Genomic DNA, 26896 nt, shown 5'->3' with positions numbered 1-26896 from the left:
GTGCATCGGTTGCACATGATTAAAATGCGTTAAAATGGCATAATTGACCCCTCTTCTCGTAATTTTTTTATTTTTAACACATTCTAATCTTGTGCAACCGATGTACATGTTCAAAGTGAGTCAATTCAAAGGACTATTTTTTTCCCCAGTGTACATTGACTTGATAATATTCCTAAAGTAAGAACACGGATTTGATCAAAACTGCTTTTTTGTCCCGCAGAAATGTTTCTTTTAAAAAGTCAAAACTGTCCTAAAATGAGCACATTTAGACGTTTTCACTTGAAATCAGATCAATTCAGGAAGTGAGATTTGAGTTTTGCAGCGCCTGCGAGAAAGCTGCCAGAAAGAAGCTCATTCCAAAGCCTCACTCGGCACGGTTTACGGGGGAAATCTTAGCCTCACCGCACGTGGCCCACCAGGGGGCGCCAGTGTCGCAAGTACGGGAGTCAGCCCGAGGCCCCGCCCACCGGGACCAGTCTATAAAGGGGTGCACGGGCTCCGCAAGCCCCCGACTCGACGGCGGACGGACAAGCAGAACACAGGAAGGAAACCTCGCACAAAAGACGCTGCTGGACTTTGTTTTCGTCCTCTTACACACTTTTCAACGCGGATTGTTCAGCACAACTTGGAGGATTTATTTGGCCTTTCCCCCCCTCCCCCCTCCCCCCCATCGGGAACTACCTTACTCGCACTCGCTGGGGGCTGTTGTTGTTGTTCTTCTTCTTCTTCTTGTTGATTTAAACACATTCATTTCAACTGTGTTCCAAGAGCCGGCCGTCATGTGTCACCACTGACATGCGCAGGTGAGTCCGAACCGGCTCATGTTGTGCTATTTCTGCCATTGTGATTTATTTTGGATTATTATTATTTTTTTTTTTACGAAGTGACGACGGCCTCGGGGCTCGCCGGCGAGTCAGCTGTCGCGCCGCATTGGCGAACGTCATTGCTCAATAAGGACCTCGGAAGTTACAGATTCATCCGAATTTGTTGTCATTCTTGCTACATTTGATCAAATAAATAAATAAAATGATAATAAGAATAAATGAAAAGTCCTCCAAAAAGTTGATTTGGGGACACTTTGCTGTTTTTGCCTCCCTAAACCAGCGTAATGGTGCGTTCAAGGTCTTCAGGAAATGCTTTGAGTGCGACCGTATGAAGCAAAACAACAACAAATGTTGAGTGTTTAAAAAAAAAAAAAAAAAAAAAAAAGTGTTTTAAAGCGCCTCATCTCATCGAGTTCAAGGGGTTCACAGCCCCCCCCCCCCACCTCATTTTTTCCCCGAGTCGTGACGTCACATCGGAGACTGGTTTACCTGCATGTTTTTCGGTGATGATAAGAATTAAAAAAAACAAGAGGGAGTTAACAGGCTGACGCCGGTTTTCGGTACGGTAGCGGGTGTTGGGAGGGGAGGGGAGGGGAGGGGGGGGGCGGGTGCCGGTGCGAGCATTTGCCTGCTGGGGGCGCGCACGCCTTACTCTGTGCAGGCCGGGACGCGCGCACGCTATAATAATAATAATAATAATAGTAATGTAGCGTCAATAAACTAATAACAATAACAACAACTTGAATGTTGACGCATGCCGTCACCGGGCAAATGTCACGTCTGTCCGCTGTTATTATTGCGCAAAGGCGCTGTTTTGCCGGCGCAAATTTGGCTTTGTTGCGAGAAAAGTCCTCCAAATAAATCATCGTAAAATAAGAAATGAATTGCGTTTAATGCGCGCCGAGGGTATCGCTTCAGTCTGGACAAACAGGAAGAGATGCGTTTTTCCCCCTTCTGACTAATACATAAATATATCAATAATGTTATCTGTTGGACCTTTGTTGTTGTTTGGTTCTAGCCTCAACCATGTCAAAGAACCGACTTAAAGAGAGTCAACGGGTTCCCGGTGAGGTGCTGTCATAAAAGTTGTTGTTTTTTTTCCGTGATCGTGTTGGCATGTGACGCAGTTTTGAAAGTTTGCTTCCTTTTCACGTGCGAGTCTCGACAAAATCCCACAGGAGGAAACCCAACCAAACCAGACCAAAGAGCTTTTTAAACATTGCACCGGCGCCGGTTCGAATGCGGTAGAGCTTCCCAGCTGGAATTCTGCACGGCGACGGCTGATACGCTCAATTTCCATTCGGCGGTGAAAGTAATCAGATTGAGGAGAAAGAAAACAAAAAAAAAAGCGCAGCGGTTCGGTTCTGGCGACGCACGGGTTGACGGTGCCGTTGTGTTCGCCCCCCCCCCAACATCCCCCTCCCCGTACGCAGAGCCCATGGAACCGCAGTGAGCACACAGGCGAGCGCAGGACGTCCGTGGCCGGAGCCCAGCGAGAGCCGCGGAGAGCAGCGGGGCTCCGGCGCCGAGGGGAGCGGAGGAGGAGCAGCCGGAGGGGGCGCGCCGCGCTCGCCTCCCCGCCGCCGGAGCAGCGTCGCCCCCCTCCTCTCTCCGGAGCGCCGCGGCGTCTTCGAGACCAGAACCGTCTTCCACTTCCCGTATCGGCGCTCGTCCAGCGGATACTTCTCCGGCGCGGGCGACTCGCTGCCGGGCTCGCCTCTGTCGCCGCGCGCCGTCGCCTCCACGCAGACGCCCAGCCCCTCAGCCCAGGCGCTGCGGCACGCCTTGGCGCGCGTGGCCGGGGAGGCGCGTGACCGGGGAGCGCGCACGCCGCAAGGTGAGCGCACATGCGGGCGGGCGCGGAAGGCGAGTGTGATCACGTGAGCAGCTAGCGCGCGCGCGCGCGCGCGCGTGTGTGTGTGTGTGTGTGTGTGTCAACAATATCTTGTGCGAGTGCGGCTGCAGCTCGGCGACCAAACGACGTTCACGGAAGGTCATCGGTGTGAGGCCACCGGAAATAGCTCGCGAATAATAACGGCATTGATAGAAAAGACGAACTCTCGCGCGGAGGCCCCGCTGATATACCAAATGCAGTGCGTGCGAGATTCTTCTCAGAATTTGCAACGCTGTTTCCTGGGGAAACTTGGGGCGCAGGGACCCAGTGCCCCACACAGTTGATCACTTGAACAATTTGGCGAATGTACTCAAACGCAGATAAAACGCATTTTCATCATAAAATAGTCCCATTCAATTTTTAGCTCGCTCAAAGGGCGTTGAGAATTGCTTGGGCTATTTTTCCAGGTCATGTTTCGGCAGTCACTTGTTGCTAGGCAGAGTTTGTTGATTGTCCTCAAAGTCTGGAAACGTTTTTTAAAAAACAGCACAAAGAAATATTTTCGACATGGTTCATTGCGAAACTTGATGTGTGATTAAAATGTTGCCGCAGCTTAGTCGGATTATTATTATTATTTTTATTTTTTTTTTCTTGTCGCGTGACAGAAATTGTATTTATTAAAAAAAATAATAATTAAAAAAAAAATTGGTGAACTGACTGTACCGGTTGGTGTAAACATGGCTAAATAGTTTCTTTTAGGCAATGTTAAACAACCAAAACAGGGGGAGGGGGGGGGGGGGAATATTTTATACTAAACAGAACTGTACACTTAGTTGTAAATGAGGTAAAGTCGGTCTGTAAACTTTATATTTTGTGCAAATGTGAGCTCTCCGCTATCTTTTCTAATATCGGGGATACACTTTTACCGGAAAAGAATTTCTGCGAGTGATGCCCCTGTCTGGGATGCAGAACAAAAGGAACTTTCAGCATCTTATTATTAGCATTTTCTCAGCTAAGTGCCTTTTATTTATTATTTATGCGACTGAAAAACATCATCACCTCCAGCCACGGGACACAAAAGCGTTTGTTTTCCGTTATGTAAGCGCTACTTCGAAAGGATGTTGCCCACTTTTTAGCCACCTCAATGTCCCTAACGCTTGTTTTGGTAACAAACGACCCGCATCGCGGGACAACACGAGCGGTATTGACCAAGCGCTAATCCCCTCGCAGTGTTGGTTCTGACACATAAACAACAATGACGATCTCACGCTGCACAGAGTCCTACATTTTGGATAATAGCAAACGTGTTAAATTCATGTCTGTCTGCAGTCAAAATGAAATAATTAGGTTGGGTAGTTACAGATTGAAATGGGGAAAACACAATGCTGCCACCTACAGGACTGGAGTGGAACAGTAATGACTGAAACACAGAATTGTTTCAACATTTACAACAATCTCTAATTTATGACAATCCAGAGCTTTTTTTGCCAGCCTATCAGTAAACATCTCATAGTCCTAAACGAGACGCTAAACTAGGAGGGCGGATTGTACCGCAATCTGCCACAATACTGCCACCTGTAGGATTGGCATGGAACAATAATGACTGCAATTTAGGATTGTTAGAAAATGTCCAACTATCAGGAGCTGCTTTTTGTCTTGAACGTTTTATGACACACACAGCAGTGTACATCTCACAGTTGTGCATTAGCCACTAAGCTAGCTCAATTAGTGATTGTTGGAACATTTCCGATCATCTTGAGCTCTTTTTTTTTTTTTTTTTTTGTGAGTCTTTAACGTTTAGTAACAACAGAATTCGTACATTTTACACCTTAGCGTATTGAAGTAGCCGTTAAACTAGGTGGGAGGAATGTGCCACAATACTGCCACTTAGAGGGCTGGAGTGGAACAGTATCACCCGCAACCTATAATTCTTTTGTAACAACAATCAAGAGCTGTTTTTTTTTTTTTTTTTTTTTGGTCTATATATCTCAGGGTAGTAAACTAGCTACTAAGCTAGAAGGGCATAATCTAACACTACTACCCCACTGCCACCAACAGGACTGGAGTGGAGCAATACAGAACTCAATTTAGGATCGTAAAATGAGTTTTTTTTTGTCTTTTAGCATTTATTAAAATCAGAGATTGAAAATATATATCATTAGATGATGAACATTCCCACCTTACAGTCTGAAACTACCACCTACGCTGAGAGCGAGGAACGTACCTCTCTCGACTCACCAGTATTGTTTGGCCTTGGCGGAGGTCTTTCGCAAAGCCAGAATTGTCGATGCGGCGTCCGTATCTATTAAAACTAGTATAGAGGTTGAGAGTCAAAATCTCGGCACTTGTGTCCTTCGACGCTTTATCAGCACGGGACAGATAGTAGGAGTCTAAACACGGTTCATTAAAACCTCTGGGCTTTAGCAGGCTTGATATTTGTGCGTGTGTGGCAGTCAAAACAGTGACGCTGGTCTTTTGTGAGGCGCAGACGCGCTCGTTCATTCAGCGGCGTCCATCAGATTGCGCTAAAACCGGACGCACGCGCGCACACAGAGTACCGCTAAGCATGGGTCGGTGGGTCGTCTCCGTCATGGAGATCATCTGTGACTGGGTTAGGATCCGTTCGGCTCGACTTCCTTCCAGCCAGTCGGCTCCTCCTCGGCTTGATTTGATTCACAGAGAGACGACGCTCCACTACAGTCGCGTAATTACTGGCCGGGGCCCGTCTGTCTTCCTCGCTTTTTAATGAATAGCAGCGTCATGGCGGGATGGCTCGCGGCTGATTGGCTGAGCTCTCACGCTAATATTTAGCAAGTGCTTTCTTTTATGGTCGCATAAAGGGTGACATATTTATTTATTTATTTTGTATTTTTTTGCTCACAGGAAGTTCTGCCAGGCCCTCTAGCGTCAGGCCCGGAGACGCAGCGGGGGCGATGCAGGCCGTGGAGATCGGACAGTCGCTTCGACACATCGGCGACGATTACAATGACTACATACTGAGGGTCAGTCTTCATCCGCATTCAGTCGACCTTTTAGGTGAACTGTGGTACATTACCAGACCTCCTGCGATAGGTGAAAATGACATGACATTGCACTCATTTTGAATTTCACGCCTGCAACACGTTGCAAAAAAAGGTGGGACGGGAGCCACAAAAGACTGGGAAAGTTGAGGAAATGCTCAAAAAACACCTGTTTGGAACATTCCGCAGGTGAACGGGTTAATAGGAAACAGGTGAGTATCCTGATGTTGTACAAAAGGGAGCCGCCCCGAAAGGCTTAGTTGCTCACGAGCGAGGAAAGGGGCGAGTTCACCGCTTTGTCAACAACTGCGGGAGCAAATAGTCCAGCAGTTTAACAAAACTTTTCTCAACATGCAGACAATTGCAAGGAATTGAGGGATTGACACCCTCTACGGTCCGTAATGTCATCAAAAGATTCGCTGAATCTCGAGAAATCTCTGCACGTCAAGCGGCAAGGCCAACACCAAAAGCCAAAAAGCAACCTTGTTTTACACAGCATCCCGACTTCATTGGAATTAGGGTTTGAACTCAACCGCACCTTTTAAAATATTCCTTAGTGCCTATTCTGTATCTCTCATTGTCACGAAATGGGAGAATATCATAACATAACGTTGAGAAGTCAAAAAAAGAGGATGACTCATTTGCACATTTTCTGAAACCAAACCATAAAATGACTTCGAACGACACTCCACTTGCTTAATGCTAACATTTAATGCCAAATGACACCGATGGGCTGACAGAAATTAGCCTAGATGTTACGGTCATTGTAAACCTTCAAATACCTGCTGATTTAACATAAACAGAGAAAACAGCAGCAACGTATACAAACAAAACGCGTTCAAATTCTAAAATCTATTGAAAGACCACTAGCATAATGCGCAACGCATCAATGTTACGGTAAATAGAAACCTTCAAACAACTGCTACTTTAGCAACACGTACAAACAGAGCACGCAACATAACCGAGATATCGCAGGGGAACACCGCATAGTATATCAAAAATAGTATTGCAGACTTTCTCATAAAATGACCCAATTTTGGCATCCTTAAACCTGCAGTTTGATTCCAAAAGGACATTTTCTGACTGTAGAGTTATTTTTACCGTAAGATTGCACACCATCTGATCGAGAGTTGACGTTTTGAACTTGATCGAGGGCAACACGACAATGTTTTACGCGTGGCTCCCGTTTTGGCATCATTTCAGCCCGTTGCATCATCGCCGCTTCAACTCAGTTGAATCTCACCCGAGTGTCACAAGCGCTCCACTTTTCCCGAGACGTTGCTTCTAAAGCTCGTCATTAACAGAGCTTAGTAACACCCCCACCCCTTGGTCTTTACTGTTAGTCAATTACTGCACTTGCGTCCGCCCGCCGGGCCTTCAGGCGTGCACGTAAAAGCGGATTTTAGCGATTGAAAGCGGCATTCAGATGCGTTCGGATTGTGGACGACCCGGCCCTCGCTCGGCCGCGATTAAAAAGCCGCAGAGGAAGCCGGCAGGAGGCTGCAGAAGACTGCGATAATGTGATAAGCAGCCGCTGTGACTCAACACTTATTCACATCACTGGGGAAGTTCGAAAGAGAAGAAGGTGTGTGCGTGTGTGTCTTAATAGCACGAGCATCCCTGTGAACTTAAGCACAGAATTATTCCGAAAGTGTGCGCACGTGTTTTATTAGAACAGTGAGCGGGCCCCAGAAAAAAAGAGGAAGGCGGAGGCTTGTTCCTTCTTCTTGTGCCAGGTGCTATCGCTCGATAGCATTTAGGATTCCAATTGCCTTTGCTCGCAAAATAATGGCATCAAATATAAATACTTATCATGCGCCGCCGCTCGAGCGAAGCGCCCTCGCATGTGGGCAAGGAGAGCCACATTTGCCAAGGAACTTTCAGCCGTTTACTGAACGGGAAAACTCCCAAATGTTGTACACACCAAAGGTTGGTCTTTGTTTTAGGACACCTGCAATGAAGACAAGTGGAATATAATAATACGTAAAAGCTTTAATCAAAATTTTTTTGGGGGGAGTCCGACACCAATCGTTTTTCTTCTTTTGAAGAAACAAACAATTTAATTATATATCAGTAATATCTATAAGTGCAACAACAATAGTTGATCTTCTGTTTGGAAATGCAGTCAAGTGCAATTTAATAACACTATGTAGCAGTTTTAATCTTCTTAATCTTTTTAGCAAAGTGCTACACTTTTTTTTTTTTTTTTTTAAAATGAGCAACACTAAAAAAAACGCAGACAAGTTTTATTTCATAAAACATGCAACTAAAGCATTTTTAATTAAAGTGCAGCATCGATAGTTGCTTTTTTTTTAATGAAAGTATAAGATCGGTAGTCTTCCTTTCTGAAAATGTAGGCTGTAGTATAATTGAATAATAATACATAATAGCTTCAATATTTTCTTTTGAGGAAAGTGCTAGACAAGTTTGTTCTTTTTTGGGAAAGGAACAATTCTCACTTTTGACGAGTCGAAATCATTTCTTTTTAAGAAAGTGTAACACCAATAGTTTTTGTTCTTTTTAGGAAGCAAACAACGACGATAAGTGCAACAAGTAACAATTTGTATAGTCTGAACTATTATCTTTTTTTGATGGGGTGGGGTGGGGGGGGGGCAGCCATTCCAGCTAACTTTCTATTCTCGGGGCACTCACTCAAACTAAGCGGAGCTTGTGAGTCACGCCTGAATCTTCCACAACTTGAAAATGTGACAGTACGAAATCTCCATTTGGTCCCAGGCCCTTATTAGCCACCTTGGCCCGACTGCGCTAATCACAGCTAATTTCGACACAGTCTCTCCACCGATTGCGAAAACTCGTCAAGTGGGCTTGAACACATCGTCACGTGCGTCATCTACACGCCTGCCCTGTGTTTATGTCGGATTTAGGCATTGTGCGTTTGCTTTCAGACGTCAGTAAACGCTCTCTGGTGTCCGTGTGTGTGTGTGTGTGTGTGTGTCAATTGCCAGTATCCGTGACAGTGTAGCTAACATTATTGCTCAGCCTTGCGGTTACAGGGCTCTCGGTGAGCAAAGGCAAAAGGTCTAATTATCCCGCTCAAACGCACACACGAACGCACACTTCGGCCGAGGCTATTACACACTGTGTCGTCTTTCAGTGGGAGTGCTCGCAGATAGAAATAACTCGGAGGAACATTGCGCACCCGTCGGGACGTGCTGTTAGCGTGTCTAAAAGCGGGAGTTGTACAAAGTATTTTATACTTTAAAATAAACGCGAAGAGTGTGGCTGGAGACACTGCAAGACGTTACAGGATTGGTCTTAAACATTCACAATTATTCCAATGAACACAAAAGAAGGCATTCAGGGCAAGACAGTGTATGACTGTACGACTGCATATTGTCAAAGACTTATGAAAGATGTACAGTATATGGCGTATTCTAATAATTGGTTAACAAAAGAAGCATAAGGGCAGATGATTACAAAAGTGTAGTTTTTAGAAAGGGATTCACTAGCTGATCAATTTATATGAGAAATACCCAATACAATAAAAAAAAATATATATATATATTTTTCAGATATATTATATCTGGGCTCATGTGTAAGAATCAGAATCACCGGATAATTATTAATGGCCAAGTAGGCCTATGCTGATTAGCATAGGCCTACTTATTCCAGATTTAGGAAGATTTTAAATTCAATTTGAATTGTAATTTGCATCCTTAGTTTAGTGATTCTTTTTTTTATAATTATTTGTATTTATTTAATTTATTTTGTATTCTTTGAGGGATATTCTTTTATATTAATTACTATTAATCACACCAATTTTTTTCACACTAAATAAATTGTAAATAACGCGTCCAACTAAACCCCATGAACAACTACGGTTCACATTAAACATACATACATATATAAGTCTCGTAAAACCCAAAGTACATCCAGCTTATATAGATATTGATGCTCAAATTTTTAACATACTGTCACAATATCAATAAAAATGTTTGTTAAATTTTTTTTTTTCTTTATGACTGAGTACATTGTCAGTCATTCCAGTCACGGTCATCCGCAAACGTTGAATCAAGGCAACAGGACTCTTCTTGTTTGTTGAATTTGTTGTGTTTTGTATTGTTTTGAAAACATTCAAATAGGACTTCGGCAACTATGCTATTAGGAAAACAATAACAAAGCCTGAGCCGGTTTCTGTTTGCTGCGTCACTGTGTGTGTGCGCACGCGTGTGCACGCGCACGCCTTTTAAGTGTAGCCCTGTTCGAGCAGCTATTTTTGGACAGCAGCATAGTAAGTTGCGGCTAGAAAACAAAAATCACATGAGCTGTTTTGTACCGGCTGACTGCAATGTTTCCACCAAACAGACGCAGATCAGTAACAACAGCAAGGAAAAGAGTAAGAAATAAAGACGGAATCGAAATTTCAAGAGGTGAGCGTAAAATGACACACAAGACGGGCGGCCGACCTCACTCTTGTGTTTGCTTTATCGATTCCTACACTTGCCCGTGAACACAATGACGCAATAATTGATTGCGTCCCTCCCCCGAGGCACGACGGAGCGCTCGGCGATTTTAACCTCGTGAACACGCGCTATCTGCATCGTGATGACAGGTTGTGGTATAGTTTGTGGAGAGCCAATAAAAACTAATCAGATGGCTTGCTGGCCAATTGTTTACAGTGCTGTCTAGGTTCAAGGACCATTAAAGTTGTCCAACAAAACAATCAAATTCCAATTTAGTACTTTATATAACGTTAAGTTTTGTGGCTTCCAATATCCTTTACTGTAGCATTAGTGCGAGCGTCTTGGCTAACATCACTGGTCAAAGTTGAGGGCGCTAATTAGTTTTATATTGCTTAATTAACATTCAGCATTCATTGGCTCGACTTAGCTTCAGCGCCCCAACCATTTGCATCTCCATACACTTCTGAGTATACGATAAATTCATATAAAGCTGCTCCTGATGTGATAGGATTCATTACACTTAGGATTTGATTCGATTCATTCCAATTTCGATATGAAACGATTCACTTCTTTACCCATGCAATAAAATATGATTTAGTCATATTACGCTGCAAGTTGGTTCAAACCATTTCTAATACGATGCGAAACGCTCCAATTACAATGCCAAGTGATATGATTCACTCCAATTAAGTTGTGTTACGATTCACTACAATTACTTTGTGATTTGAGACAAATCATTGCAATTGCGATGTGCTACAATTCACTGCAATTACAATGCGGTATGATACAATTCACTCCAATTATGATGTAGTAAGTTTAAATCCAATTACCAGACGGTACAACTGAAACTAATTAACGAGCGATGAAATTCACTCCACTTACATTACGATTCACTCCGATTACTGCGCGATATATGATTCACTTCAATTACGATCCAATAAGAGTCTATCCAATGACGTTATGAAACATTTACACTCCAATACAATATGATTTAGTCCAATTACGATGCGAAACACGATACGATACAGATAAAGCCACTCCAGGTGCGATACAATTCATTCCAATTACGATACGATACCACAGTATATGATTCACTTCAATGACGATGCCATGCACTCAATTTATGATTGGATTCCATTGACCCTGTGATATATATGAGCAACACCAATTACAATGCGATTCGCTCCAATTATGATCTGATACGATTCCATTCTCCCTGCAATGTGATGTTGTCCAATTACGTTGCGATAGAATACCAATCACTCCAATTATGATACAATTCACCCCAATTGTGATCCAGTTCCATGCGACACAATACGAATAACACCAATTATGATATAATACCCTACAATTATGATATAATTCCATTTACAATGTGATATGAATCACCCTATAAACAATTCGATATATTCCTATTCTGATCCGATTCCGTTTACCAGGCAATACGATTCACTCCAATGACGATCCGACACATTTGATATAATATGAAACTACACGGTACGATACGACACTATGAAATTTGCTTTGACGGGATGTGGCCATTGACATCGCAAAAGATTATTTGAAATGATCGTAAAGGACATTTTGGGATGTTTTTTGTAAGACAAAGGCTCTGTTATTACCAGTTAAATGTTAATGTTTGTATGCAAGAACTATTCCTCACCTCTGACCTAGTCATCACGAGACAATTGAATGCTCTCCTGGGTGTGACATATTTGCAGTCAGGTCAAAGGGATGGTGTACAGGAAAAGCTGGAAAAGTCTCTTGATTGTCGCGTCTGGCCTGTATGTGTGCGACTCGGGTCATCAGCAGAATTATAAGACGATATGATTCATAACCGGGAAAACCAGTCTTTCCCCTCACCTGTTTCCTGTCCTGGCATTAGCGCGCTGTGTGGGCTTTGGCTTACTTTTCCTATCCAGCTTGGGATATATCTCTCTCTGGCTCGTTTTCGTGCCACTTCGGGTCTTGTTGGTATTATACAACCCATCCGGGCCAGGCTTCATTCAAAACGCGTGAGGCCAAGACAGGACGTCCTCCTGCCAACCCAAATAAAGTCTGATTTCCTACGCTAGTAAATAATATGTTTCAGACAGACTGCGACGGGTCCATCTTAAAACATGTATTTAAGTGAGTTACCGCGGCAGAAGTTGAATACTCAAGCAAAAGCAAACTTCAGTGCAACACGATACATGTGGCAGTCAGTTGTTGTTGTTGTTGTGGTGGTGGTATTTGCTGTGACATCACCGTCCAATGTAAAGCATGTATGTCCAATTTTTGTGACTTCTTCGTTCTATCAAAAACATGAAAAATAGATATTCATTAAAAAAAGTGTACTTTTTAAGAACATTTAAACAAAGAAAAATGTAAATGTACATGCTTTTTGCGAACTCATCCTTTGCCATACGGCTTTGGCTAGCTATAAAAGGGGCGAGCAGATTACATGGTTACATTTTCGCTTTTTATTTTAAAACGTTTATTTTAATACATATTGGATATTTGTTGACGTCACTGTCCAATGACAAGCAGTTCAGTATATCCAATTTTTGTGTTAGACATAAAAGTGAATATATTTGTTATTTTTAAGGTGAAAAATGTAGATGTACTTGCTCCCCCCCCCCCCATCGACATAATGTTCAATCATATGGAAAAGACGAGTGGACAGTGTAACTTTCAAAGCAGAAATTGGCTGACAATGCATTTGGTAACGTAATAAACTGCGATAAGTATAAAAAAAAAAAAAAAAAAAAAAAACTGTGACATTCTCCTCCATGCTTGCCAAATAGTGAGCCCAAGGTCTTTTTCAGACCTTTATTTGCCATATGGCTTATAACTATAAATGGGAGTAGCTGATTATTTAATTAGGAACATCAGCGATTTGACGGAATAGACGAGCAGTTGGATCTCGGCCAAATAGTGACTCCACACTTATTGTTGAAAGGTTTATTAATGATTCACTTTGATTTACCATTAATTATATTTGTGAGAAAACTTCCCAAGTCTGCATGGATGTTGGCGCACCTTTCTCGAGTCCTGGTGGTGTTTTCTGGAGAGCATTTCCCCTCTACTGCTGCAAGAGTGAGGAATGAATGACGATGTGGATGTGGGCCAAAGCGTGGAGTTGTTGACTGAAGGGATAAAGAGCAGAAAGAAAAGTCAGGCCAAACCAAAACACCTGCTACGGTCACAACCAGTGCCAAGTGTGTTAGGGAATCTGAGCGGGAGACGTGTGGTTACGTTTACCAGTGATCCGGTCTGTGGTGTGTAGAGGCCAAAGAATGTGGCTCGGTTTTCCACATGCTATTGATGACACGTTTTAATATTTACTGAAAGGTTCGGTGGAGTAGAAACACGTTGTATTGTGATTTTGTTCCAAACTAACAAATCATGGCTGTGTAATGGAAAAACATGTCTTGCCAAATATTTTTTTATTTTGTGTTGAAAAACTTTATTTTTGTTGTATGTTGGATTCAAAGTAAAAATTATTTGGTATCTTAACGAAGGACATTTCACTGTTGATGTTTTGGGGATAAAAATAAAATTTTAAAAAAACTGGCAAAATGTGGAGCTAAAAGCTTTTCATGGACAGTAGTGATGATAGGAGCCGTTCATTAAGTGATAATTTGATAGTTTAAAAAAAATATATAGTAAAAACATCTTTTCAGTGGTTTTTCATATAAAAAAATTAATAAAAAATGTTGGAGTTACAGGATTTTCTTTGGAAAGTGATGATTTGGTAGCTTGTAAATATATATATTTTTTTCATTTATTATAGATATTAAAAAATACACAATTTGGAGATGCATGCTTTTCATTGGACTGGGACGATTTGGCACTTATAAATATCCCCTCCCTCCCCCCCAAAAAAGGAAAGTAATTTTTGTTGTTTTTGGGATAAAACAAAAACTTGCGAGATTCTGTACACGCTTTTTACAAATACTTCAAAAACTAAGAACAGTCCCTTTTTTTGTTTGTTGGCTACACTAAAAGTTGACAACATCTGGAGATGCATGTTTTTCTTTGCATGGATGATTTGGACACTTACGAATAGAGTTACGGAGTAGATAGTGAGGTTTGTAATAGGCAGTATATGACACCTGGAAAGGCTTAAAAAAAAAAGCATACTGACAACTATACTTACCTGCTTGCTTCCTGTGGATGTAAACATAGTGGTGCAGCTCGCGTTTCCTCTTTGATTGGAACCCATCATCAGTTTAGCAACATGCTAAAGTCGCCACATACAGCAACACCATTAATACTTTACATGAGCCTTTCCAAATCCATGTAACAGTGTTGTTCATTTCCTACCAGCAATTTTGACCTAACATCATGCATGTTTTGTCAAATAATGGAGTAATAAACTCCAGTTTAGCTAGAAAGCTAAGATTAGCAAGTGGCCTCTGGACAAAATCAGCAGTCCCTGGCAGAAAGAATGCTGTGATCCCCACAATATATGATTAAATCGCTTTCTACCAGTGATTTTAACCTAAAATAAGAAAAAACAGCCTTGTTTGTCAACAACTAATGGAGCTAACAACACATCTAGGAAACTAACATTAGCAAGTAGCCTATGGTCAAAATCAACAGTGGCCGTCAGAAACGATAATTATGCCTTAACACCACAATGTATGTTTAACTAGCCTTGGACAAGGATTTTTAACCCAACATAAGAAAAAAGTTTTTCTGCAAACTACTGTAGCTAACAAAGAAGCTAAGATTAGCAAGCAGTCTCTTGGGGGGGGATAAAAAACATTTTTAATCAACAATGGCCAGCACAAATAATAATAATTCTGCTGTAATCACCACAATGTATGATTAACTAGCTTTCTACCAGCATTTCTAACCCAACAAAGCAAAACAAAAAAAACGGCCTAGTGTGACAACCAGCTATGTAGCTAATAACATCGGTTTAGGCAGGAAGCTAAAACTAGCAAGTAGCTTCTCCTCAAAATCTACAGTAACTGGCAGAAACAATAATATTTGTGTATTCAACAGCATGTATGGTTTATTCGTTTTCTATCAGCATTTCTAACCTAACATGACAAAAAAAATGGTCTAGTTTGTTAACAACTAATGGACACAAAACACCTTTTGTCTCAGAAGCCTTTAGAAATAATCAACAGTTTTCAGCAGAAATGATAAATATGCTGTAATCGCCGTTATGTATGATTTGCTCAGTTTCCATCAGCAACTCCAACCTAACAACAAAAACATGCCTGGTTTGCCAACCAGCCAAAGGAGCTAACAACACCCATTATTCTAACAAACCAAGATTAGCATGTTGCCATCAGAAACAATAATAATTTGCTGGAATCACCAAAATGTATGATTAACTTGATTTCGAGTACAACATACAACAATAAAAAACTAATGAATAAATAAAATAAAATAAAAAGCCTGCTTTTGGACTCAACTAATGCATTTTACAGGGAAGCTAGGAAGATGAGATTAGCAAGTGGCTTCTTGCCAAACTCAACAGTCGCTGGCAGAAACTCTAATTATGCTGTAATCGCCACAATGTATGATTAACTTGCTTTCTATCAGCGATTCTAACCTAACAACAAACTTCCTTGTATGCCAACCAGCTAATGTAGCTAACAAACAACAGCTGTTATCTAAGACGCCACGATCAGCACGTTCCAAGCAGTAACAGCAATAATTATGCTGGCCACGACAAAGTATGATTAACTAGCTTTATGATATCCATTTTAACCCAAAAATGTGTAAAGCTGCCTAGTTTGTCAACGATTGTCGCTCACAGACAAGCTAGGAATCGTAGATTAGCAAGTAGCTTCTTGCCAAAATCCTCAATCACTAGCAGAAACAATAATTACGCAGTAAACACGGGTACGTATGATTATCTAGCTTTCAACCAACAATTCCGACCTAAAACAAAACAAAACAAAAAAAACTGGTCTGGTTTGTCAACAACTAATATGGAGCTAACAGCTCCTGTTATCGAGGAGGCTAAGAATAGCATTTACGGTCCGGGGCAAAATCTTCCCACACAAGCAACAAGACATCTCTTCTGTCTTAAAACAACCAAGTGTCTGTTGAAAAATGAGTAAAATGAGTAATCTGGTGGCACATAGCGACCATCACCACAGTAAACTTCATTCCTGGCATGAAGCTAACACAAGCATCCATCTCCTGTGACTGACATCATCATGTGTGACTATTTCAGTCTCAGCTAATTGGGCCTTTCTATATTTGTATCCTTGAGTTTTAGTCGGGGATTTATTGTGTGAATGCTGAAGAGCATTCACACAAAAACGTTTTTTTTTTTTTTTTTATAATTGCGCCAATATTTGTCATTTTATTCCTTGCAAAGATTAAAACCATTCAACATCGTCACAAATGTGTCACTTTCCTTGTTGCAAAATTCCCGGTTTTCCTAGATTCATACCCCCCACCCCCGCAAAAGAAAATACATGTCAACGAGACATTTATTCAAAGAAGTTGAAAACTGGTTACACCTATGCAACTATTTTCCATATTTCCAAAATTCCACACTCTAGACTATACACCTCCCAAATTTTAAAAACTAATTTCCCCAAATGAAGAGAGATTTTTTACACATTCACCTCCCCCTTTCACATTTATTGACCGGTTCAAAGCATTTCAACTTCAAAACGTTCAGCACATTCTGGACTTCTTGGGAACAATTCCCATTGCCACCTTTCACAAATAAAGCTCTAAATGAAAACATATATGACACAATGAACACCTCCTTCCACATTTCTTGACCGACTCAAACTATTGCAACTTCTAACTGTTGAGGCTCATTCAGGAAATGTCCTAGTTTTCCCTAATTCAAGACAATTACCGTACCTCCTTCTTTTACATTTCTCAACCGATTCAAAGCATTGCAAATCTCAAATTCCTCATTTCGACAATTCGAATAATTCCACAGCATTTAGCTCGAGCTTTTCTGTGCTCACATGAAATTCCTTCGAAAAATTGCATTCTCCGGTTCGACGTCATCATCTTGTGTTTGTCCAGGGAGCAGAGCGCAGAGGGGCGGCCGTCCATCAGAACCAGCTGCTGGTGCTGCACATCCACCAGGATCCCGCCTTCCTGATCTGCATGGGCGTCCTGTTCTTCGTGATCGTATGGTACTTCGGCGGAGACCCCGACGGCCAGCCGGACCACCCTCAGGGTTAGCTCACGGAGGGGGGAGGAAAAAAATAAACCCAGCAGGCGTAGCATCCGACAAGTCTTCTTCTTATTTCAGGAATTGTGCCGCTTAAAACATTCTGACGGGGGATACTTTCAGGAACTCTAAAAATGTCCGGATTTCCGCTTTTTTCTGAGCCTTTGCCATGAAACCAAAGAGTTGGGAATTTGCACTCCCATCCGGAACGCAAACAAGGCCCCGTCCCCGGAAGATGATGCCTGTGGAAATCCAAGCGTGCCTTGTACATTCTCCTGTTAATTCCTTTTCGTTTACTTGCGTGAGATGTTTTCATTGTTGTTGTTGTTGTTGTTGTTGTTATACGGAAAGGTAAGCGAGTCAACTCTGCAAACCCGGGGGTTGTTAAATGACGTGCGGGTCCATGAATTCCCAAGCCGCGCTTTCTCCGACATTTCTCCTTGGCTGATGTCCGTTTTCCCCACGTTCGAAATGATCCACATGATAATCTTTGTTTCTGCCAACAAAAATACACTATCGGTATTTTTTACTTGTAGGAACAGCCTTTTACGATGTTTGTTTGTTGTTGTTTTTTTTAAAGCTGCCTACCCCCTTGGACCCGACATGCCAAGTGTGTTGGCACACCCCACCACCTTCTCCCGGAACCCCCTCAAGAATGTCTGAGAATCTTTTACTGGAGCTTTGCTCATCCTTTTTAAATCACGTGCCCCTAGTGAACCGCTTCTCCAACACCCTCAAGACATTTCGGAAAAGCTTTTAGTGCAGCATTTTCCAAACTTTTGAGCCACGCCCAACTCAGTCCTCCTTTTAACACCCTTTAACAAAGCTGTAAAGCAATTACCGCAGCCTTTCCCAAACTTTTTAAGCTGCGCACCAACTTCAACAAGTTTTTATTGGCGCCCACTTTTTGAAATCTTCAACATGTCAATAACGTTGCCGCACCCCCTGGACACCCTAAAAAAAAAAAAAAAAAAAAAAAAAAAAGCTTAAAAAGCTTATTTTGTTTGGGAATCGCTGTTCTAAGATGAACAAACAAGTTCTTCCTTGGTGTGTAATTATGAACTTACCAATAAAGATCTTAGCTCCTATGCAAAACATCCTCTCTATGAGACGCCAGTGTTTCTGTAACCACTAGAACTGAATCAACCGACTACTTTTTGTACCCGTTTGGGTCCTAGAGTGCTTTATATGGACACCACTTTCCTTCTCCGTTCTCGGTTGCAGCCTGTGGACGTACACTATCGTCATATCCGTTCATTATCGCCGCGATTCACAGGTCTGCGCTTGCCCGCTGGCCGTTTAGGCACTCCCAGAAACATACAGAGAGATTTCTGAGCCGCAAATGAACGGGTAGCTAACTCGCCTGCTAGCACGCTACACATACTGTACATTGATTGGTAACTAAAGAGTCTTAGTGAGAGTCCTTCCCAAATGCTTTTAACGCATTCAAACACACTTAAACCTATTGAAGAAATACTTTTTAAAGTATGACTTCACACCTGCTCTCACTCTCAAGAAATGGGAGATCATCGTAGAAGATCAATTTCAGAAAACGAAAAGAAGACTCGCTCGCAAAGTTGTCCAAATGAGTGTCAAAGTGTGCTTGTCCCTCCCAGTTGAAGTTTACTGTATAACTGAAAACATGAAGCAAAAGACAATTAAACATCCCACGAGAAGGCCACTAGCTTAAAGCTAACATATAATGGCAAACGGCGTAGACGGGTTAACGGAAATGGGTATAGATGTCACGGTAATTGTAAACCTTCAAACATTTGTTACTTTAACACACATGGCGCAGCGACACGTACAAGCAGAGCGTATAGCAATACTCACTTCAATTGAAAGTTTTACAACTATCCAATCGAAAAATACTCAATTCATTCCACCTTGGCGTCATGCAAAACATACCTGCCATTTTCTATTCCGTACATGCCGATCGAAGCCGAAGTTTTGATTGGAAAATGTAAATCCCAATTTTTGGGGTAAAAACTTTACTCAAATCACTTCACTACCAACAACGATATGATAATTCATAACAACAATCCTCAGCGATGGTTTCATAACGGTTGCTTCCCCACCCACGTGGGTTTTTAAAACTCAGCTGAGCGTGTTTGTGCCGCGTCCGCGGGGGATGTTTGTACAGTTGTGTCAACACGCACTGCATCACAGTCCCTGAACTCGCTGGCGTTCTTTCACGATGTTGGGACCCATCCAAGGTCTGATTGGACGGGGCCGGCTATAAACGTTCATGGGAACGAAAGAGAACCAGGTGATTCATTTCGTGTAGCCTGCAGGTATATAAGGCATGAACTCAACTTGTAAAACACTTCCTTACATTCACAATACTTTGTTTCCCGCTGGTGCACAAAATTTGTGGATTTTAAATCCTCTGCCAGGGGAAACCCTAATTCGAATCAGCGTCAAATTGGGCGCTTTGGTCGCGCAACACACTGAAATTGGGGAATTATCAATCATGGGGAAATGAACAATCAGTCGATTGAATATTCATGGGTGACATTCGCGCTGAATCTTCCGAACACCCGTTTTCACGCCAGATGTAACTTAACTTCTCTTAGCCGACGTTTTGCTCGTCGCGAGTGGACCAGGAGCCAGGTCGTGCACTGCCATCATCTTAACAACGATTCCACGCAATCAACAGAATACTTAACGGACAATAAAGCTTGTTGTTCTGCCTTACCCCCTCAGTCCAGAGTCATGCATTAGTCAGTGAGAAATGTTAACAGACCGACTTTTTATCGGGATCTGTGCAAAAATATCATTTTTTTGCATAACCCTTTCTCCATACTAGCAAACAATCGACAAGCTTCTAAATGATCGATTAAGCGATTGCTATGCCCCTACGTGAGCCACACTCTCCGTGCGGAATCATGCGTTTTTCCATGAGAAATGGTATTACGTATTTAACGGAATTCATATGAAAAGATATTTTTTTAGTGCAACCCTTCCAAGTTACTAGCAAATCATTGAGAACTTTTTTAACCATCAATTGAGAGATTGTTATGCCACTTCCTGAGCCATACCTCCGAGGTCCGTAGTTATGCCTTACGCAACTGATGTACTTTTAATCGGAATTTGTACTAAATACAGTTTTGCGCAACCCTTTCAAGATCATAGCAAACAATTAACAGAATTCTTAATCAATTAAGAGATTGTGATGCCCTTTGCTAAGGCCACACCTTCTCAGACCATAGTCATGCATTATTCCGTGAGAAATGTTTTTGGTGTACTTTCTATTGGAACTTGTACAAAATGCAGTTTTATGCAACCCTTCCAAGTTACTACTAGCAAACAATTGACATAAGTCATAATGATCAATTAACCAATTGTTATGCCCCCCGAGCTACATCTTCTCAGTGTGTAGTAATGCATTCTTCTGTGAGAAATGTTAGTGATGTACTTTTAATTGAAATTCATACGAGTAGAGTTTTGCTCAACATTTCCAAGCGACGAGCAAACAATCGGCAGGATTCATCACAATGAATTGTGATTGTTATGTTCTCCCTAAGCCACATGTCCTCAGTCCAGTGTCATGCAATAGTCAGTGACAAATGTTGACAAACTTACTTTAGCGGGATTCATACACCTTTCAAATTACTAGCAAACAATTCACATCATTCTTAACGATCAATTAAGTGATTGTCACGCGCCTCCCTGAACCACACCTCGTCCGTCGAGTCACGTGTTTGACGAAACGTTAAACTGATTTATTTTGTTGGTTTTCATGCAAAACAAAGTCTGCATTTTAGTACGCAACCCAGCAGGCTGACCAACAAACACATTCACTTGGCTCTTTACCGACTGCGACTGCATGGGGTGCCCTGTGAAAACTTACAACCTCACGTCCAACCAACTAACTAACTAACTAACTAACTAACTAACTAACTAAGCCCAAGCCTACGGCTGGGAGCAAAAAAAGCACAGCGACGAATGAGCCGTATTGTGTGACATTCAGGGTTTTGCACATTCGCAAGACAACACTGCTGGAGTCGTTATGTGTTTTGTTTTGCGTTCAGAGTGAATGACTGTATCAGGGGATTTGAAACATTTCTTCAAATGGGACTGCATATGAAGAGGGGGAATTTTGTGAGCAAGTGACTCTGAATGACCCAGTGCGACTGTAGCAGCAGCACCCGTCTTATTATTATTATAATATTATTATTATTATTATTACGCCTGTTGATACTGTTATGACACACTGAAGTTGTTGTAATTTTACTGTTTGTCTCTTTCAACTTGTAAATAAAACTTTTTTTTTTTTTTTTTTCCCCCCCCCCCATCTTTCTACATGAACCCTTCAGTGTGGCTTGCTGGTTAAGATAGGAATGTTAACATTGACACAAATAGGGGTCATCTTCAAACTCTGCACCAGTATTAAGAGTGCATTTTTTCTATGTAACAAATTTACATTAATAATACAATAAGCAAAATCATTATATACAAATTTATCTTTTTTCAAGAAAATCTGAAAAAAATAAAAATCGCAAAACATTCTTGAGAAAAAAAAGAAAAATAACGTTTTTGCACCAGTATTAAAAGTGCATATTTTATTACAAATATACACTAATAATACAAGAAACAAAATAAGAATAGAAAAAACATGTTTTGCTAAAAACAAGGTTGAAAATATAAGTATTTTTTTCTAGAATTATTTTGAGAACGGCATACTTTTCAATAAATGCTTTCTGGAAAAATCAAGAAAAAATACATTGACTTATTTACTGAAATACAAATCAAAGATGTTTTGTTTTTCAAGGATAAACATATTTGAGGAAAATAAATCTTTTTCAAGAATATGAGGGGGGAATTTTTTTTTTTATTATTCTTTTGAGAAAGTCATATTTCACAATATATTTTTTAAGAAAAACATTTACAATTGTTTTCATTAAAACAAATTTGAAGAAAAGAAAGCTGTTAAGAACATTATTTGTTTCAATAATTTGAAAATAGTTTTCTGTGCTTTCAAGAGAAAAGTCAAAATTGCATCTTTCAAGAAAAGAAATTATCATTTTGACCAATAAACCTCACAGGTGAACCGAAGTTCAACATTTGGAGATTCACAGCGACTCATACATTAATTGAGTAATAGCCTTAAGTATTTGTTCAAAACATATTTGGTTTGTAAAGGTAATTAGTACAATGACAACTAGTGTTAATGAGGAGTAAAATAATCCTAAAAATTAGATCTGAAAACATACAAATTGTAACAATAATTGCTTTTTTGGAGCTTCTTTTATTGCATTTGTTTCTTACATTGTAATTTTGCAATGAATAGAAAACATTACACATCAACTAATGTCGTGTCTAGACCAGCTTGATTAATGTCCAATGTTTGATCTCTTTAATACATATTCATCAATACTAAATGGATCTAAAAATCTTTGTATGCATAATAGCAAACTAAAGTAGATCAAACGTCAGATGAACACGTGAAAGACAGCGGCAATAAAAGGACGCCGTAAAAACGACATTTCAAACGCTGTTTGAGTCAAAGATGCTTTTCAGTCTGTTTAATCATCGTGTGCATGTGCGTGCGTGCGTGCGTGCAATGTGTGTGCGTGTGTTTGTGCGCGCTCATTTGCAGGAAAGTACGGTGTCTTCCACGATTTGGCCAAATCACATGCCCAGATAATGACACATTTTCTGCGTCTCACACACACACACACACACACACACACACACACAAAGGTCATGAACACACATACGTACATTTGTGCGTGTACACGCACACACAAAGTGTCATGTCAGTGCATGTGAGTCAGGGTGGCGGTCGAGCAGCGTGGATTGCTCCATCCATCTGAGGAGAAAAGAGAGAAGTAGCCATTTACCCATCTGTGTTTTAGGTAAGAGCGTCACTCGCTCCTAAAGCTTCTCAGAAGAACAATTGCTCAACTTGTAGCTGTCTCTCTCTTTTTTTTTTTTTTTTGCTCCATGTAGCTAATCATTTGATTTGAAATACAAGTGCAGATAAAATGACCCTGCAAGAGCTCAGGTCAGCGAGCAAGGATGAGGTGAGGGGAAGCGGCCTCAACAAGGTATAAAAGAACAAGAACAACAACAACAACAACAAAAAGTAGAATATCCCCTGGAAGTTACTCACGTTCCAAGCAGTGAGACTCCAGTGTCACCGCCTCCTTTTGCACTTGTCGCCGATGCCATTCATCATTAAAGTTAAGACTGAGTGCTTTATTTATTTATTTATTTTTTAATATAACGGAATTATTATTAAAGGTAGTTTCTCGTATTTGTTAAAACTGTCAGTAGGATCTGACAGTAGGACATGAGTAAAATGATCTGGCGCTGACCTGCTACTTTGGGCTTCAGGGGCTTTGCTGAAAACGATGGCGTAATAATCGCCTCTGTAAAATACAATGGGGGGAAAAGGAATGTTACTAAAATCAAAGTCGTTGCATGTACGACATTGCTGCTGAGCCTGGGAGCTCCATGTACTTTTTAATTTTAGAATTTTAAGACAAAGCTGTCTATTGTCCAGAGGTGGGTAGTAACATGCTACAGTTACTCAAGCAGACTTTGGGATAAATTGTACTTGTCAAAGTCGTTTTAATACAGCATACTTTTGACTTTTGCTGGAGTATTTATGTGAAAAAGAAACGGTACTTTTACTCCGTTACAATGAAGGAAATGCCACTCGCTACTTTTGTTGATCAATTATTGCTTATCTATCAACTATTTTTGCGCGAGACTACGACTTCGACTTACGCATTGAGCGCTGTTTGCTCCAATCCAATTTAAGCTCTAGTGGCGTTTAACTCTAGTTCACCAATCAAACGACACAAGGAAAGTCACATGACCAACACAACGGGTGTATGAAATGCACTGTATGAATAGATTTGGTTTGCTACTAGATACGCCAGCCCGGCTCATCGAAGTGCCCTACGTGGCGACCATGTTGGGAAGGTCGTCGTTACCATCCAAGGCTTGTCTACTTGTAGCTATTGTGTTGTCTTCCGACAGCCCTTACTGGAATCAGGTCATCACATGATAGTCCTCTGTTGTCTTATCTATTATATACACACACACACACACACACACACACACACACACACTTACACACATGCCTGCGTAATTGGCCGCCCGTTTGCGAGTGGATGCTGCGGCCGTACCTCCCGCCGTCGCCTTCTTTTAGTTCCTGCTGCTGCCTGCTGAGTCACATGTCCGCCCACGCCCGGCCTTGCAGTCACGTCCACTCCTTTGTCAGACACAAAATGATCAAGGCTCATAAAAGTGTTCCATTTTTAGCTACTGGAGCACATGAACGCAGGGAAATACCTCCGTGCGAAGAATTGATTTTGTCCGTCATACTGAGAGCTGTTCCTATTAGTTTGGTGGCTATACAGCTAGCAACAAGGTTGACTGACAGTTGGTTCGTGTGTCTGGCTCAAAGTCTGCCGTTCGAATATCAGTTCCGGACTTCCTGTGTGGCGTTTTGCATGTTCTTGCGTGGGTTTTCTCCGGATTTTCCGGCTTCCTCCCACATTCTAAAAACGGACCGGTACATGTTTTTTCAGGTTAATTTAAGACTCTAAGTGTGAATGTGTGTTAGGTGCCCTGTGATTGACTAGAAACCAGTCTATAAGGTGTGTCCTGCCTCTCCCCAATGTAGCTCCTCTCACATGCACAATGAATACATGTTTAAGTCCATAGTGTAGCCCACCCACCTCTGGCCCAAAGTCAACTGGGATCAACTTCATCTCACCCGCAACGCAAATGAGGATGAGCGCAAGATAAAATTGATGGGTGGAGTTCTCAGTTTGCCAGCACGGCATGCTAGTGGCTAGGACATCTGCCTTGCAGTCAGGAGGTTCAGGTTTGAATCCAGGTTTTCTCTGGCGTTCCCCAAATGCACGTTTCAAAAACATCCATGTTAGCTATATGAGAGACTCTAAATTGCCCATAGGTGGGAATTTGAATGTTTTTTTAATTTTTTTTTTATATGTGACCCGCGTTTACCCCGCTTGCCTAAAGTGAGCTGCGATAGGCTCCAAGGTTGGATGGATTATACAGGTGGGTGAGAAACAATACAGTGTAGTTCTACAAGCACAAGAATAAACACACTGCATTGTTCAATCAATGCCAACAAGTGAGCGCTATTACACCCATGGAAGGGATTTTCTCCTGTAATTGGTGGGTGCAGGTGTCCCTAATGTTGTGTCCAGCGAGGCTGAGCGCCACCGCCTGCAGTGTTTGCACGTCTTCAGCTCAGAGTTGCATCAGCCTGAGCCGCGCTGACATGCAGCGCTGCCTCCGAATTGCTTTTGCTATGACACCTTTGCACGCTGAAGAATAAATAAAGAATTGAGGTCAAGGCCCAACTATTTGCACTTACTTGTGCCAGCAATACAACAGAAATACCCAAGTGGTTAAGTCACTCAAACATCACAGACTCTCTTTTAATGGGGACACATATGTAAAATTGACTTTTTAAGAGCATGTTCCCGCAGTTATGTACAATATTTGTATACAACTAGTTGTTTCTCTGGATTGCCTGTCCATCCTTTGAGTGTGAAATCAAACAAGCAAATCATTTTTGTGTGTGAGCTGCCTACAATTTGAATGTACAGTATTCATGATTTTTATTTTTATTTGATTTCGAATTTTTTTCCTGAAAGAAAATGCATTTTTCTTTTAAAAAGTATTTTTCACAGATTTTTTTTAAGGAAAATCTATTGCATTTCATTGAGATTTTTATTTTTATTTCTTTCTTTGCCAAAACTATATGTTTGAGGTTTTTCTCTCTTTTTTTTTTTTTTTAATAAAAAAACATTTTATTTTCGTACATAGACATTTATATTTTACCAAGATAACATCCAACATAATCTTCCAGCCTAATTGACAAAGACAAAATCCATCATTTAACCTACAAACACAACATTCAACAATCTACACGACACATCCAACGTCATTGACCAACATACAGTCTTTTACAAACACAGCATCCAACGTAATCGACCAAAACAACATCGCTCATAATCTCTGTCACACATCTCTCAGGTCGAGTTGCACAAGCTGCGGCGCGGGTTACACAATCAAGCAGGAAAAAAAAAAAGATCTCGGCACACTCGCACACACACACACGCACACACACACACATTAAAACCTACACACTAACCTTAGAGCTGCGTCACCCGCGGCAACGCACCCTCTTTCTGATCACCTGATCAAAGTGAGGAGTTGAAAGCATCTTTCAGCCTATTTATTTTTACGCCTTTTTGCACTTTTTGATGGATTGCATTGTGTTGCTTTGTCTTCTTTAACTACTGTTACAATCGCATCTAAACAGCTACAGATGTGCTGAAAAATATCCAAACTTCTGCCATATACATGGTAAGCAAAAAGACTTCTCAATTGCCTTACTTGGAGAAATAAAGGTTTAAAAAAAAAAAAAAAAAAAAAAAAAAAAAAGTCCACAGCAGACGTCCTAAACACTTTACCAATTGGCCGCTATCTTCTTATCTTTGTTTCCTTTATTTCGTTTTTTTTTTTTTTTTGGCTATTTGATGTGATCAATTTGTATTAAAAGTTATTTTATTTTGTTTGTTTTTATTGTGTCTGGGCTTACTGATTTATTTTTCATTTTGTTTGTTTTTTTGTATTAAATTTTT

General features: G+C 41.2%; 1 protein-coding gene and 1 long non-coding RNA gene across 13 annotated transcripts in view; one reads left to right on the top strand and one right to left on the bottom strand.

The window, feature by feature from the left end:
• The first annotated feature begins 518 nt into the window (after positions 1-518).
• LOC133409530 (uncharacterized) lies at positions 519-18248 on the top strand. 2 transcript variants are annotated; one of them, XM_061689658.1, is made up of 5 exons: positions 519-803; positions 2258-2661; positions 5542-5660; positions 17105-17261; positions 17836-18248. In XM_061689658.1, the coding sequence occupies exons 1-5, from the start codon at positions 796-798 to the stop codon at positions 17916-17918; spliced, it is 771 nt and encodes a 256-aa protein (XP_061545642.1). In that variant the 5' UTR covers positions 519-795; the 3' UTR covers positions 17919-18248. The 2 variants fall into 2 exon arrangements, with proteins under 2 accessions (XP_061545642.1, XP_061545643.1); XM_061689659.1 differs by having other exon boundaries at positions 17337-17929.
• A 3498-nt stretch (positions 18249-21746) lies between these two features.
• The window catches only part of LOC133409531 (uncharacterized), a 56434-nt gene continuing 51284 nt past the window's right edge, over positions 21747-26896 (bottom strand). For all 11 annotated transcript variants that reach the window (XR_009769422.1, XR_009769421.1, XR_009769425.1 and 8 more), the window contains 2 exons: positions 24345-24483; positions 21747-23070 (listed from right to left, as the gene is read on the bottom strand). This is a non-coding gene — a long non-coding RNA (uncharacterized LOC133409531). The remainder of the gene's footprint in view (positions 23071-24344; positions 24484-26896) is intronic.

Source organism: Phycodurus eques, chromosome 11, assembly GCF_024500275.1.
Source record: "Phycodurus eques isolate BA_2022a chromosome 11, UOR_Pequ_1.1, whole genome shotgun sequence".
Taxonomy (NCBI): domain Eukaryota; kingdom Metazoa; phylum Chordata; class Actinopteri; order Syngnathiformes; family Syngnathidae; genus Phycodurus; species Phycodurus eques.
The sequence above is the reverse complement of the archived record's forward strand: the minus strand, read 5'-3'. Positions and strand labels throughout refer to the sequence as shown.